We start from the raw sequence: 17,047 nt of genomic DNA, 5'->3' as shown, positions 1-17,047 counted from the left end.
AAGAAAAGAAAAGAAAAATCAAATGATTTATCACCAAATAATAATTACTAGCGGTCTAAAATCCCATGCACACTACTGCATGTACAGAGGGAACCCATCGATTTCTGTGAAGTGCAGAAAAGCCTTCCTCGTTGGCCCTAGTAATGGCCACAAACATGCAACAGAACGCTGTGACCTGACCAGCTCACAGTTAGGACTCACTGCCACGCTTGGCTGGGGACTGTATTCATAATTCCAAGAAATAGTCATGATGTCAAAAAACCATCAGCTTTAGGAAAATGTAAAAAGTAATAATAACAATAATAATAGTGATCCGCAGAAGCTTGCTACAGGAAGGAAGAAGCCTCTACTGCTATGAGCCAATTTTGTGGCAATTAGCTTGTTTATCTGGTACAGTCTTAGAAATTATGATTTTACTGCATCTTTATTGCACAGCACATCTTTATTCACAGAATTCCTAACTTCTGCATTTTGGGATAAGAAGTTTATACTCCAATATGCCCCTTTTTACAGTGTTTTCAAGAATTATAGAATAGGTAGTTTACTTTCTTTTTGTTACTACTGTTTTAGGTCTCCATGCTTTTGTTATCTGACACTATACAGAACTAACATTTTTTCTCTGTAATATTCTCCAGTGGATCGTGCTGCTCTAGACTGAGAGTTACTCCTACTGCTGCTCTCATCCACTGTTTCCCTTGAACGTGAGGGAAAAAATACATGTCCCAAAGCTGTTTATCTATCTGTGTGCAGTGTTGTGAAATCTGCAGACAAAACATGCTGCAGATGCTCCTATGACGAGACAAAGCTACCATCACATTATTGTTAGCCCTCTGACCGCCTTTCTGTTGATGAAATCCAATTTTTCACTGAGTGCCAACATTCTAAGCCACAGTTTAGCCACACAGAACACGAGCAGAGACATTTCTTTAATCTCTGGAACAACTATGCTTCCTATCAGAAAGACATGGTAGAACTTATTCACTTTTATTTGCATTAGAATTTAATTCCTAGTGACCAAAGCATACAACTGAACAAGGAGGAATTAAATAGAGAAAGGCATCGAGAAAACAAGAGAACATTTTCTCTTTTTCAAAAAAAGTAGACAGAATACATCTGGGGAAAGTTGTACACCCTCCTTCATTTCAAACAAAATGACAAAAACACTTGACATGCTTAAGGAGAAAAAAAAAAAAAGAAGGAAGGGGGGGGAGAAAGCAGGGAAGACATGCTGGACCAAAATTTCAAATTTTTAACCCTCTGACAAAAGCAAAAAAAAAAAAAAAATTATGGTGCACAAGCTCAGGAAAATTCATGCAGCAAAATGAAATTTCCTAAGAACTGGAATAACTTCAGTGAGAGATGCCAGGAAAACAGAAAAGAGAAAGAGAGTACCTGTGTACCTCCGACAGAGAGGAATCACTTTCATCAGACCTACAATCAACAGTGGTGGAATTGTAAGGAGAAAGAATATAGGTATCAGCAGCAAAGTAAAGCCTCCATACAAGAAGAACAAACAACAGCATGGCCAATTCAGAAGAGCAATGCAAGCTCACTTACAGCAGGCAGCATTGCTGAAGATATGCCATAAACTCATGATAATATTAGGGAAAATAGGAAGAAGTCACAAAAAAATCTAAGAATGTAATTTACTGCCCAGAGAGCTGTCTCAAACCAAGAAGCTGAGTAAGGCCTGCTAAGCCTTCTTTTTTCCCCAACTTTTTCTTACAAAAGGCAACAAAGTAAAAGGGGAAGATGGGAACAAAATTAAACCTCTGCAATATAATTACTAATGAAAGTAGGAAAAGGGAAAAAAAAAAATTGATCAATGCCTGTTAAGTGTAGAAGAAACATACAAAATGTTATTCTGGAAAATATATATTATTACACATACTGATAGTCCCCTGAAACAGGAACAGCAATTTGCAAATTATTCTTATTTCAAAATACTTTACCTCTCCTTTTTGAAAAGGGTTTAAAAATAAAAATAAAGACACAAAACACACAAAAAGAAAAGAACATTTGCAACGTCCTAAGATTTCCTTCATTTCTAACTCAAATCAGATTCAGCAGTTTCCATTTTATTTCAAAGCCAGTTTAGAGAAAATGAAAGAAGTTAAGTGGGAGTTAGCAATAAGATAATGCAGCTAAGATACAGAAGTTAGAAGCACAGTTAAGATATTGGAAGCCTTGTAAGCTACTGCTTAGTATTCGATGACTCTGCAGACCACTGAAAAAGAGCAAAGTATTATGAAAGAGAAAACAAATAGCATACAGAGACCTGTTTTCTGTCTTACTATAGTCCAAGCCAGAGGTTCATTCTGAGTATAAGTTGCAGTCCATAACAGCTGCAGGGCACTATTATCAGTAGTGAAACCTGCAGTAAAGATTCTGTTCAACTCAAGGCTGCTGCAATTTGGACTACAGCTTCTGCAGAAACAGATGCTTAACATGGTAGGAAACTGAGCTCTACTTCTTTTAACCAGGGTATCAACACCACCTGCTCCTCCAGACCACCCCAGAATGTTAGTCAGTTCAATAATTTGGATATTCTCTAAACAACTGTGTTCTAGATATTTCAATACGCCACCATCCAGAGTTGTGGGACTATTGCGACAGTGTTCCGAGCTGGAATAACTGGAAAACTGGCAAAAGTGTAATTTCCTACATTGTTAACTAAATCCTACTTTCAAGTGCAAACACACACAAAAACACGTATCTAAGTATTCTACTTCTCTTTTCTGTCACATCTGAAAGCTTTGAAACTACAAGTACCAGACATAACCTAGAGGAAACAAGGTTCAGCAGGAAATTGCTTTTCTTGAATTTTTTTCTGCACTTTAATGAAAGTTTTGAGTATTTTACTTGAAAACAAAAAAAAGTACATAAAAACAGGAGAAGCATCTCCTCCTGTTTTGTAGGAGATGAAAGGCGGAATATCTAACAGATACTACACTGGTAACTCGAGTGTGCTCTGCAGTTCCCTGGTTGGGGGCTGAGGCTTCCCTCAGTGACTTACTTATCCTGCTGAACTGATGTGTTTCCCTGAGAAACAGTAAGACGACTAAAAACATTCATTTCATTACGGGGCCGGCTTGGTGGGGAAGTAGGAGGTGACAGACTAGCCTCTGGGGTTCCAGAATCTGAGCTACAAGAAAAAAAGAACATCTGCTTTAACAGATTGTGAATGGTTAGAGAGGTTAAATGCAACATGCCTCACAATGTTAGATCCTCTTTTTTTTTTTTTTTTTTTTTTTTAAGAAAAATAAATAAAATTATAACGCTTGGTACAGATGTTTCACAAAGAAGGCAATAAACTTAAGAATAAACTGCTGCAGATTGCAAGGTGACAAAATGTTCAAAGATTACGTGCTAACAGTGGAAGCTCCATGTAGGAAAAAAAGAATAATCACATACGTAAAATGGAAAAGTGCTAATATAACTGCAGTTTCTTGGAGAAACTGATATCTTCCCTTTAGTAAAAATACAATAAATCATTTGCAAATGCTCCAAAGGACGTTTTCTCAGAGCTCTGGCCCAGAGTTATTCATGTATAGAAAGATACTCTGGGAGAAAACGAACAACACACACAAAAAAAGCAAACACACACACACACACACACACACACACACACACACACACACTGAACAACAAAATGTTATTGCCAACAATAAAAAACTGCCCTAAAATTAAAGAAACAGAAAATACAGATTTATTTTTCAAGAACACATATCCATAGTTTAAATTATTTCAGAGAAAAAATTTTAAAGATTCTTACAGTTTTTGATCTTTTGCCTTTGTCTTTTCCATTGTTTTCTCATATGTTTTTCTCTTGGCTAAAGGTGAAGGTTCAGATATCTTCTTCTCTGACAAAGATGGCTGTCTAGAACTAAAGACAGAGGAATCATTACTTTACTTTACTCTTGACAGAATTGCTTTTCCTATATTAACTGTCATTCTTTCACTCAGAAGCAAGTAATTATTGCAGCTCCTGAGACTACTGGGTCTATATTGCTCTCACATTTTAATACAAAAAATATACCAAATTTATTAACCTTCACAGTTCATTGACATATCAAGAGAAGATACTGAAAACAAACAGTAGATCTACTAATTCAATAATAAAAGAAACTGACTAAAAAAAAAAAAAAAAAAAGATAACGGTAGCTGGAGCATGTATTTCAAATTCAGATCACAGAGAAGACAGAAGGTCTGAGATCTAAAATGGACACAAAGAACAGAGAAATCATAATGGCTCTTACGAATGAATTCAACTGTTAACTAAGATATTCAAGAAGAGATACTAAACTCACAATCAGTAAGGGGAAAAAAAAGGTATTTTCCATAGCCAGTCTGACCATTACGACACTTTTTTTCCTACCCTCTCCTCCCTTCTTCATTTGTCTCTCCAGCTCTTTCTCCAAAATAATTCCAGTCACTGTGGTCTTCATCTCAACATTCACTCCCCATTAAAAATAGCAAATGATCAAGTGCGCAGTACTAACATTAGCATTCAAGTGTCATCATTTCACCACAAATGAAAAACAGGATCTGGAAGGTCTCCACTCCTGTTTCTCACCAGCTGGGCAAACAGAAAAGCCATATGTGCTTTGACTTATGCTTTCCTAGTGTGCTTAGAGGTTGTCTATACCAATATAATGACCAGAAATTATTACTAAAAGGAAGAAAGCAATTCTGTGGATTATGAAGGTGCTTTTGTGCCATAAAATGTTATTAAGCAGACGAAATCAAGTGGGCAGGCAACCATCTTGACATAGTTAACAGCATCACTGCTCCACAGATCTGAATCTACTTATCTGCAACTTCTCCATGAGAAAAGCTATGCCAGTTTCCCTTGAAAGGGAATATAAAATGTGCCATATAAAATCCATCCACTGGTGTGCAAGGTAACAATTTAAAATGGAAAGCATAACCAAGAACAACTACTTGACCAAACTGTCCTGATCGATGACTTGTATGCTGAACACAAGCACCCATAACAAGGAGAATGCCCCACCTCTGGGGCCTAGTGCCATGAACTGCATGCAGACCCTACTGTCCCCCAGCTGCAAACAAACAGGGCCTTCACAAGGCAGGTGAATGGAGAGCAGAAGCAGTAACTTCTACAGTTTTGCATATAAGACCAGCAGTTAAAGAGCATAAACAAGAAGGATAGATAGGTTCAATCCACTCCATGTTACTTACCTCCAAGCATATTCTGCAAAGGACACAAATGAAGGGACAGAATACACTCTCTCCCCTCTTTTTATGTCAGACCAGTATGTATTTAAGAATGAAGAAGTTCTGAGTCACAAGGAAGTCCTATGATCAGCCCAATAGACAGATTTTTCAGCAAGGATGAAGAACTTGAGCTAGTCTTTCCTGGTTTGGTTGCCTACACATATCCTGCGTAGTTGCTAGAATAAAAAAGCCTCACCATAGGCAGAGCACAGACTCCTCTACCTCACACCACTGTGCTGCATAGTCAGGCATAGAGCCAGCTCTCTCTTGCTTACTCTCCACATGTCCCTTGAGTCTTCCACCTCTGGCTCCAAAGAAGGTGTAAAGAGTATGATTATATCAAGAATCCACTTTGAATACCTGGAAATGCAGGTATCATAGAAATGGAGTGTTCTTACCAGAGTGAGCTTCCTAAGCACAGGTGTAAGAACAAAATACCCCAGATCAGGTGCATCCCTATTGATGACCTGAATGAAAAAGTGCAAGACACACATCTAATTACAGGTTTTCAGCATCCTTTAAGACTTCCATAATATCAGAGACATCTGAACAGAGCTGGCAAATCTGACACAAGACCTACAGGAGACCATTCTGCTCTGCAGAGGCTGCTGAGATAAAGTAGGAGTATCAAAGGACAAAGAACCAGCTGTGCCTGTAAACAGAACTCCAAACAAACTGACTGTTGGACTCAGCATTAGCCATGGACATTCAGGTCCAGGTCTTGGAATCATCACAGAACTAAGAAAATAGTGGGGTTTCCACAGCAACGTTTGTGCGTAAGCACACACTTAACTTCACATCTCAGCATAAAATTACTGTTACTTCCAGAGAATGCATATTTTGGATTACTTTTATTACTTCCACATCTCAGAATGCCAATTAAGTGACACAAGGAAGTTAAAGCTCACTGCGGGTAAGATTACATTCTGCTTCAGAATGTAGTTTATTACAATAGCTGTGAGTACCACATAGTTCAAATGGGAAGGCCAGGTGGCTCACAAAGACAGCCTTTCTTCAAAAATGACCTGCAAAAGCAGACATGCTGTAGAAAGTATACTGAGCTCTAGTTGTAAAAAAAAAAAAAAAAAAAAAAAAAGAGAGAGAGAGAAAAAGAAAAAAATAAGAGGAAAAGAGAAAAAGAAAAAGAAAAAAGCCAGAAAAACACCCTTTCACTTACAGCAAAGACATCACTATAGGCCAGGCTGATTGTGGCAATTTTGAGCAATAAGAAAACACAAGAAGTGAGGCCTGCTGCTGACTGAACTGATTTACTGACAACTATATAATGCTCACAGAATACAGCTGTGTAGAAAAATTCTGTTTTGCTACATGCTAGATGACTTTCACAAAGCAGATGGAGCTAGGCAAAAGTTGCTATTACCTGAGTCCTGGTTGACAGGCCACAAAACTTGATGTTTTAAATCTTGAAGCTTCAACAATCTCTAGTGAACTCAGGCTAACAGCTAAAATATGTGGGTTTCCCCACATATCCTAACCCCCCCAAGAGCATTATTTTCAAGCATATTCAACATGTAAAATGCACTGAAGGCATCAGCATGGGTTAATAATTGCTGTCAGCAGTGTTTTATGGTTCGGTTTTATGTTTTTATGGTTGCCACTTCAAGCACATGCCAGAAACACACAGTAGAAATAACACAAAATTGCAAGAGTACATCAGATGGAAACCACTGTAAAAATATTATGCAGATAGGACAGGTGAATAGTGAAAGATGCCTAATTCCAGCATTTCTGACATGAAGATGGCTATGGGGTATGGTTTTTCCATATCACTGAATACAACATGAGCAATTAGTTTACACAAGAGTTCATGGAACACATGAGCTAGTATCTAACGATACAAGTCTCTAGCATCTCTAGCAGTGAATGGCTAATAATCACCAGTAATATCACAAGATATAAAAAGAACACTAAGAGCAAATGAAATAAAACACATTGGAGTACGAGAGACAACTACTGGCCTCATAATAAAAAGGATGAAAACAAAATTTTTAGTTTAATTTGCTATCAACTAATAATTTCAATTAGTAAAACTGTTCTGCTGATAAGCACAGTCTGTAACTAGAAAGGATTTTTGAGGATTCCTAGTATTAACTGTGTCTGTATCAGCTTTACATTAATTGAGCACACAAGTGTAAAGATTTCTTCAGGTTAAGCATGGTCTGCATGAAGTCTCCCACAAAGATTTTACCTGACAGCTGAGACCACACTCAGATACTATTGGTACACTGCTCCATTTTTTCTTGTTGCCAGTTATTTGTTTTGGTTTGGTTTTGATCTCCCTGCTGTTTTAAGCATATTCTTGCTGCACCTCAAGAAAGCAAATTTCCCAGGGCACTAGTGAAACAAGGTATCTGAGGTACTAGATGGATTTTTTCCCAAGGCAATTTAGAAACAAGGCAATAATTATTTCACTATGACAAAACAAGAGAAGTTTGGATCTCCTGTAAGCAGCACATTATTTTCAACAGTGTGTTTCTAATGTCTAAAGTGGTGACAGCAGAAAAGAAGGAAAGGTTTTGTCAGTATTATTTAGTAAGCTTCAAGTGTATTAACATACCTTGTAAAGTTAAAATAATAGATTAGAAGAAATGGGCAACATGCATTTTTAAAAAGCAAAGAACAATTAGTACAGCATGGCCAAACTTACATGCTGCCTATCTTAGAAGGTAAGCCAGATGGTGGGGGAATAAACTCTCTGTCCCTAGCAGAAGTATCATTTGTGTCAGCAGTCATCCCACTTTCTTGTGTTTCTGCAGCAGATGCAAGAAGGCCAGGCAAAGTTGATTCTGCAGCACTAATGTCAGAGACTAAATCACTGCTATCTGCATACAGCAATTCCATCTGTGTAGTGGTCCTCCGGCGGGCCTGGAGACAAACAAAAAGCAAGTTGCGACTTAATCAGGTTCTAGAATGTTTCAACAGTGCTACATTTAAGATTATCATTAGCTTGTAAATGGCATTCTCCTCAAATCACTTGGCAGCTTCCTTTAGAAACTAAATTAGGAAGCTCATCTGTGCATCAATGGTTTCAGAGAAGGTAAGTCAAATTCAACACTGAAAAACATTGACTTGACAACTGTTTGAAAGGATGTCCTCAGAAACTAACTAAAGCATCTATTACTCCCTAAGATTTATCCAAATGAAATGTTTTAAAGCAGAAGAGTAACGCAAAGTGTGAACAATGATGTCTTACAATGATGCTTCCGATGTAAAAGTAGCTGCTACTTGGCTTAAACTACTTCTAAATTGACATAAGCTGAGATGAATTAAGATTCTCTCAGCATTTCAACAGTTAGGAAACAGCAGAAAGCCTCACAGAGGAGCCAAGCTCTGTGCAACAATCATTCTTAGAGAACTGGTCGTGCATGTCAGGAGTTTAGTTGCTGCAAATTTAAAATCTATTCCTTAAGGAAAGCAACGCCTCTGGGAAAGACAAAAGCCCAGTGTGAACACAGCCCTCACAAAAATGGCATGTTTACTTCATGCCAACATTTTCAGATCAAACTCCTTCAGTTTACCTACCCAAAGAGCTGCGCAGCCAAATAACACTATCAATAATGCAACAGCCAACTTAGATACAGTCCTCCAGAGTCAACTGTAGATCAAAGCATAGAGGCTAGAACTTTGACTTCCATTTGCTTTATGCTCCTGTGACCACAGCAGCAAATCACAAACAGTACACATTTCTAGTTCCCACTGCCATTAATATTAAACTGCAGCCAACCTACCTGTAATGATAACTTTAATTTAGAACCTGAAGGTCAAGCTTTATCTTATAAGCTCCTTAAATTCCTATGACTGCAGAAGCAAATTTTAAAAAAAAGTTTTCTGTTTCCACTGACATTAATATTAAACAGCAGCCTCATTACTTGTAGAATCATAGAATATTCTGAGTTGGAAGAGATCCATAAGGATCCTCAAGTCCAACACCTTGCTCCACACAGCACCACCCAAACTTCAAACTTCATGTGTCTGAGAGTGTTGTCCAAACACTCCCTGAACTCTGGCAGCCTGGGGCCTTGCGCAGCCTGTTCTACGCCCAACTACCCCCAGTGATGAATCTTTTCCTAATCCCCAACTTGAACATACCCCGACCTCTACCCTTCATGATGTTAATTAATACTAAACTGCAGATCTACTCAGTTTGGAATGCTATTAATTTATGAAAATATCTGTTCTGTAAGTATGAAAATTCAGCACAAGATACTGAAAAACAATGTATTTTTATTATTACTTCACAGAGAGGAGTATTAAACAAAAAACACACTACATAAAAATCATACAAGCATTATCTCAGTTCACCTTCTGTTTGTCTTTGCTCACTTATGACTCTAGAGCAAAGTAATAGCATCCTTCAGAAGATGCATTTAAGTATGAATTCTAATTATTCTACAGTATACCTTGCTTTTGGGTTTGACTTCACCACAAAGCTTCAAAAGATCCGAAGATAATGCACTAAACAAAAAATTGCAACACAATTAGTAAGAAAATAGTTAACTTTTTAGAATGCATATTTTAATTTAACATTTCTTTCCATTGAATTGATAGGCAAACTGAAAGGAAAACATCACAGGTATCTTCTGATGAATATGTAATATGTGTTACAAAAAGAAGAAAGGACAGTAATTTTTTTAGAACCAGACCCAGTTACCTGTTAACAAAGATCACTCACCTTCCTTCTGTCCCAGGGCTATGCAATGGAGCATCCTCATCAGTACTATCTTCCAAATTTTCTAGAAAAATTCCAAAATAATATTGTTAGCCTGTCCAACTACAAAAGGATATTCGGGCTTTGCATACTATGCAAAACAATTCAGACAACACTGAATGTGGATGATCAGCATATGAAAGGTAGGGATTTACAAATATTCTTCACTATTTGCTAGTCAGTTCTCATGGAATTTTCCTGGTTTTCTCTATTTTTTTCTGTAACCTTTTCACTGATAAGTTGTCCTGAGTTCTCTCACACAGCCTAAAGAAATCATAGACCTTGGCATACTGTGTTGGATGTGGTCCTCTATTCATCGTAGCAGAGCAACATGGATGACAGAGAAAGAGAAATAAACTGTAGAATGAAATCTGGAAGAAAGAAAGAGGACAAAGCAAAAGACATTATCTGCAAGACGTGCAAGAGAAGATGCAAATCAATGGACAGTGAGGATCTCTGTTCTGACTCCTTTTTCATAATCATCTTGCTCCAGTACTGCATCAAATGTGTTACAGTGAAAGAAATAATGCATTTTTAACTAGCAAGTGAGTTGAGGCTCAGATCAGTTTATACAGAATTGCAATATCAGCCTGACAAGAATCAAGCACTTCATTAGTAAATAAGCATCTAGGTTTCAAAACAGGATGACCACCACGTAATACTGTAGAACCGTTTCTAAAAAATACTGATTGTTGAAGCTAACTGCACAAAGTTCTTCAGTATAAAATGATCCTGAAGAAAAATGGAGACATGAAGCTGTTCACAACAGACAAACCCAGCATGCATGTCACACCCTGTAACGCTATCAAACATCAGATCGATGCATGTCTGCATGCAAATGGTGCAAAACATTAAGCTAAGAGGATCAGCCCAGGTCATATGTACAACAATTCCAAACTGCTGAGAAAACAAATTTTCTTACTTGCATGTTAGTATAATAATACGTTCTATGCATAGTTTAAAGATATAGATATTAAATTCCTGCAAGTTCCATATTTTTGAACATAATCATGAAACGTTAGGGATTAAATAATACTCTCACAACTTTCTTCTAAATCTCTTCTTTATTGTTTGAGTGCTTTAAGATTATTTAAATATCTCTGCCAGAAAGTAAATAACTTCTGTAATACAGAGAACCAACATATTTAGTACCCATATTAAAAATAAGTGTGTCCACCAATTTTTAATTCGTGTTGTACTTCATGAACCTAAATTTAAAATATGGAATTTAAGTACGTTTTGGAGAAATTGGGGGAAAGATAAATAGTCTCCAGCTGAACAGTCCAAAGAAATAAAGAAAGGGAAAATGCTGCCTTCTTGCCCATGCTACTTCTAAAAAATGTTTCCTGGAAAAGTCGTGACCTTCCCATAAAGGGCTTGTGATCAACTCTGCTGTACCTGTGAAAAGTAGAAAGAGCAATATGGCCACAAAAGATGAGATTCTACTTGTGGATTCCCACTAACATGCCCTGACATGCTACATAAATATTTTTCTTGAGTTTATCTGCAGTGGATCACAGGAAGCCTGTGAGAGGCCCCAGGTAGAAAACAGCACAAAGAACCAACAAAAAGGGACAGAAGAGCAAGATTCCACAAGACGTCCTGAGCAAGAGGAGATAAAAAGAAACAATTAAGCCATTGAAGGCAGTACTGCTTATGAGGAGCTAGAGATATAACTGTTAATAAACCAGTGATCAAAGACCAGTGGAGAGCTTTTCTGATGACTTCATGACGAAGTCTTCATCCTCACACAAAGAAAAATGAACAGTACCAGACAGTGCAGCAAGCCAGCAATTTAATCCAAAGGAGATGACATTTGAGCTGCTCTTTCAGGATCTGCACGTACAAAACTCTTAGTCATAACCAGGCACAACCAGATGTCATCGGTGGGAAGGTGCTTCAGAAAGGAGTGACTTCAAGACCCAACTTTGTGGTCACATTAACGTCTCAATAGGTGCGAAGAGTTCATCCACACACAAAGTAGGTGTGCATAAGAAGCCTGGTCTGAAGATAAAAACTGAGCCTGTGATGTAATTTGATGCAGACTGAAACCTTTTCTTCAGTCTACACTTGAGCACAGGTACACAACTACACTGGAGAAATGCAGGAGTTCCCCAAGCCAAGTGGGTTTCAAACTGCTAAAAACATACAGACTGCAGAGCTGCAAAAAGGCATCGAAGGCAAGAGCAGCTGATGACCAGGACTCTGAAGGTACAGTTACTGCCTGGGATGGAGCTCAGTAATGCCCCTGAGCTTCCAGGCAGCCTATTGAGATACTGATTTACCAGGGAGCCTTGCAGCCAGTCTGCTGTGCCCCAGCCACGCAGCTGGCAGTCCCAGCCTTGAAGCTTCTCTTCAGTACTTTCTGAACTTCCTCCAGCTGAAAAGGTCTACCTACGAGTGATCTACAAAATACAGACTACCAAAAGCGCAAATTTCAGTGTGGACTAAGGTTAATATGGTATATTCAGTTTAGATACACTTACAGTGAAGCTTCCTTCCTATTAAGTGTTAACGCAGTCCTGATTGACGTGTATTTTAAAAGCCTCAGTTCAGGCTAAAAAGCTTCTTTAACACACTCCAAAAATTTTTACAACAGCGCTACTGTTTCAATGCATTTAACAAAATTATTCTCAAAAGGTTGCTCTAGATGCCTCTAACAAGTCCTGTCTAGAGCTAAAAGGAAATGCAAACATCCTGGCTAGAGAAGCTTTGTTTTCACTCCAACAGGGGTGAACAGGCACACACATGCACATGTATACAGTACAGAGGCTATTTTAGACAAACTACATTACTAATAACCACTGGTGCATCTGAAGAAATACTCAGCAAATGCAGCAGCATGCCCTGGCCTGTTTATCAGATGTCACCTGCCAGGGCACTGCACAGCTATGACTGCTCTCACCAGCTCTGGCAATAATCTATACACTTTAAGACAAAGTCTGGTATATATGATATATTCCTGGATAGCTTCATGGGCTTAGAAGGAACAGGAGATGATACAAAACAAACTGTTACTGACATCAGGAATATCTGAGGTTTGAAACATAGCCCATTTCGTGACCAGGAGTCACAGGAGAGAAGGAAATGTATGTCATTTACTTGAAAATTGTTTAGAAGCAACAAAAGATTCATCTCCCCAAAATTAGTGGTCAGAAACTAAACCCAATTGAAAAAGTGAGGTATCTGGATTCTGTAAATTATTTACATTACAAAGTAATTTGTCTACAAAAAATGAACTGCATTTATGAATTATTTCTTTTTCCTCAGTCAAAATCATGTCTAACAAAGACAATGTGAGGCTAAAGGTCGTTTCAGAAAGGAAGAAATGTTCATTAAGCTCATAATAAATGAGTACATTTACAGCATGCAAACTTCACACACACACGAATTCTAAGATATACCAGTTAGTGAACATGAATGAATTAGTAATTCATGCAGCTGTACAGTACACAGAAAGCTAGACATACTTACCCAGTGGTATGCTATCTAGGTCTGTGCAATAACAACAAGGAAACAAAAGCAACACTCCAATCAAAACATATCCAGTTATAAAGAGAAATAAAACAAAAGTACCCAAATGTATCCTATTCTTTTCCTTACTACTATCTCACAAGAAGTAGAATAGATGCCGTAGCAGAAATACAATGCCACTTTGAAAATCACTAACAAATGATGATTGAACAGAATTACATTTAGAATTCCACATTCAAAAATTAAAATCATCTGAAACTGAAAAGCAGTCTTTTATAAAAGCAATAAGTGAAATACTCGAATTTTAAAGCCTCAGTAATAAAAAGCTTCTGAATTTCCTACATTTCACTGCTGAGTGGATATACTTACACATGACATACATGCATATCAATTGTGAAATAATTAAAAATTTAATACATTAAAATACAGCATCTATTCAGAAAAGAAACAACCTAGAATGCCCAGTACAGCATGCATGAGAGGCAAACGTGACATGCAGCTGACTATTTGGAATATAAGATGACAAAACTACCTTGCAGAGCATGACCCAGTAAAGCATCAAGTTCGGGATTCAACTCAGCTTTCTCTTTTAGCATATGAAACAGCAGCTGGTTTTGAGTAGCACTAGTAATTTCTGTCTGCTTAAGGCGCCCCTCTAGAACTTTAATCTGAGCTTCTTTCTGAGCTGCTTGGAGCCCCTAAGAGAGAAAATAAGCATGTGATTCACGTGTACATTGTCATAAAGTGCCAAATACTCATTATGAAAACATTACTTCCCAAAGTTCTATGAAAAACCCATCTTGCTCTACTCAAAAGCCCAAGTCTGACCAAAGCACGCCATGAAATAATATGTTATCCTATCTTGAAACTGATTTTTAAAACGGATCTTATTTTCAAGAAAGTTGCTGTGCCAGTCTTATTAAAAAAAAAAAAAAGAAAAGAAAAAACAAAAACCACAACCACTGAGCACTATCTCAGAGCTTGTTAAAAAAAACATGGAAAGAATTCGATTACTAATTACCTCATATTGTTCCTACAACAGCACGAGTTTTTCATAGAGTGAAGTGGACTCTTCTGGTGATCGAAAAACAGGTAACAGCTTGAAGGGTACAAAGGATCTCAAGGGCCTCCACTCTGAGCCAGTGCAACTCATTAGTGCTGACCTGCTTTGCTTTGTTTGTGTTTACTTTCTATAGTCATAAATTCAAATTAGCCAACCTTTAACAGCTCAGCTCATGATACATGGAATAGTCCTGATGCACACACGTTTCACAATCTGCATTACCTTATTGATACCCATTGTGAGGAAGTGATCAAGCAAATATCGGGCTTCTGTCAAAGTGCAAGCATTTATCACTGCCGTTACATCCAAGGTCTCTCCTTCTTCCTACATATGCAGCAATAAAACCGTCAGGTTTGGGAAGAAAATAAAGGTTTTTTTGTAACAATACCATAATTACAGAAAACAGAAACAGTAAGAGAATGTTGCAACATCACCCAGTTATTCCTTCAGGTACCTCTACACCATGCCACACAGTTTCATCCTGGTGGGTTTTTTTTGTGCGTGCGTGTGTTTTTTCTTCCAAACTATCCCCAAACTACCTCATGGTACAGATTCCACATCCTTCCAAGTCTCTTGCAATGCTTCATTTCTTTCCTATCAGAATGCTCTTACTAGCCTCTAACTCAGAGCCCTTCTTTCTGCAGACTACACTATTCACAGTGCATACAGAAATAAGTGCATTTCTTTAATCTCTACAGCCTTTGTATATTTGAAGATCTCTCCCACTATTCTTTTCATCATTTTTCTGATTACTCTCAGTTAGTATTAAGTACTCTGGAACCCTTAGGAATAATCATTTGTGTTCACTACCATTTTATTGTTAGTTTAAAGTCCAGTAACCTCGCACCATGCTGTCCAAAATTCAAGGAACCCTGATGCGATTAAAACAGTAAAAGCTGCTGGCAATGTACAATGCATTAAGGCACAACTTAGCCCAGTGTGGCACAGGGAGAACTCAGAAACTGCTATATGAAAAAAAAGAGTTGGTGTTACTGTTTAGACTTCATACCATCATGCATTGAGAGATCTAAAAGACTGTCTGGTGTGCTCTTCATGCTGGATCATGTACAGTGTTATGCATATGAAGTTTTCACACATGAATTTCACTGCTTTTGATAACACACAACTTTCTACATCAATCAATTTAATGGGAAACTGTCTGTCTAAAGTCTATCTCAAGCAGCTTTTCCTGAAAAGCCTCCTTGATTACAGATAGCAACTGTTCCATAATTGAAAATTTATAAAAATGCAATAGGTAATAAAAAGAATATACAGAGGTGATGACATACAAAATTGCTTACGTATATTTGAAGCATACAAAAACAATACAACAAAATAGAAGTATATCAACAGCTGCAGAAAGAGAACACAACCTGATAACCTTTGATTCCAGTAACTCAATTTGGCACCAGGAGAATAGAAAGCATCAGTTTTGATGTTTAAACACTTTGCAGTATTTAACTTGCATTACAACATTAAGCCCAAGATTCATATCTCAAAGTCCAGTTGTATAAACAGCCTTCACTCCAGACTTCATTTATTCCTAGTTCCTAATTCAATAACCACAGAATGAAAATAAAATTCATTTCTTATTTAAAGCACATTTTCAAGGCTGCTTCTCTTCCTCCTTTCCATTATTTAAATTGATATTTGACCTACCTTTGCTTCTTCCATTTGCATAATATTTGCTTGGCAGTCAGAAATGCTGTCATTAATGTAGTCTATATTTGCAGTTAGTGATTCCATTTCTTCGTTTATGTTCTGGACATTTCTATCTGCTTCACTGCCACCCCCATCCCTGATGAGCTTCTCCCTTTTCTTTGAAAGCTTCTCTCTTCTTCTTGTAAGTTCTTCACGTTGCTATTTTCCCAAGACAAACCATTACATAGAAAATAATTAGTAAACACTTAAGGCACTGAAGTATACCTTCTTTATGTTTTCCTTTCCTTTTTAAAATTTAACTAACATGCCATTATTTCTACAGGAAGAAAGAAATTCCACACTTAAGTATATTAATATATTTACACATTAGCCCATTATGGCTTCTATTCCTTGCTAAGCACAGAAATCCTATCGTCCAAAAGTGCACAGAAGTTAAAAGTTTCTTCATTGACAGCAAGGGATTCCAAGTCGCTGCTTATGCTGGCATCACAGCAACACATTCACCACAAACACAAACACAGCGCTCTCTTTACAGTCAATATGGCCACGCAGATCATAGTCCATGGCAGCTCACCCACCGTAAGTAACCTATTCATATCTGCCTCCATATTGGAAATGGTCATCCTCTGCATAATGATATCAGTGACTCTGCGTTCAAGTAGCTGCCACTTCATCCTGGCTGCCCTTGAGGAGTAAACTCTGCTTGTCACTGCTTTCCGCTGATATTTCTTCCTGTGGTAAATTCAGGAGAAACATACATCTGAGGCTGAAGCAGTTCAGATTTGAACGTGGAAACAATCAGGCCAGAATACTTTTAATGGATAACTTAAAAATACCTTGCAAAATTTCCTGCAATTTGTCATTGCACTAGACACCTACCT

At 37.7% G+C, this 17,047-nt stretch overlaps 1 protein-coding gene across 5 annotated transcripts in view; it reads right to left on the bottom strand.

Annotated features, from left to right (window-relative positions):
- Positions 1–17,047, bottom strand: part of KIF21A (kinesin family member 21A) — an 85,598-nt gene that overhangs the window by 11,968 nt on the left and 56,583 nt on the right. For 2 of the 5 annotated variants that reach the window (XM_042816041.1, XM_042816043.1), the window contains exons 19-28: positions 16,745–16,898; positions 16,164–16,364; positions 14,727–14,828; positions 13,974–14,139; positions 13,442–13,462; positions 9,932–9,992; positions 9,660–9,714; positions 7,907–8,124; positions 3,776–3,886; positions 3,017–3,145 (exon numbers count right to left, since the gene is read on the bottom strand). In XM_042816041.1, coding sequence (XP_042671975.1) covers positions 3,017–3,145; positions 3,776–3,886; positions 7,907–8,124; positions 9,660–9,714; positions 9,932–9,992; positions 13,442–13,462; positions 13,974–14,139; positions 14,727–14,828; positions 16,164–16,364; positions 16,745–16,898 — 1,218 coding nt within the window. Of the gene's footprint in view, positions 1–1,392; positions 1,432–3,016; positions 3,146–3,775; positions 3,887–7,906; positions 8,125–9,659; positions 9,715–9,931; positions 9,993–13,441; positions 13,463–13,973; positions 14,140–14,726; positions 14,829–16,163; positions 16,365–16,744; positions 16,899–17,047 lie in introns of all 5 variants that reach the window. The other 3 variants (XM_042816045.1, XM_042816042.1, XM_042816046.1) reach the window with 3 other exon arrangements.

Source organism: Centrocercus urophasianus, unplaced genomic scaffold (assembly GCF_019232065.1).
Source record: "Centrocercus urophasianus isolate 14NV4802_14NV808 unplaced genomic scaffold, USGS_Curo_1.0 seq_15, whole genome shotgun sequence".
Taxonomy (NCBI): Eukaryota; Metazoa; Chordata; class Aves; order Galliformes; family Phasianidae; genus Centrocercus; species Centrocercus urophasianus.
This window is presented reverse-complemented; position numbering and strand designations above follow the sequence as displayed.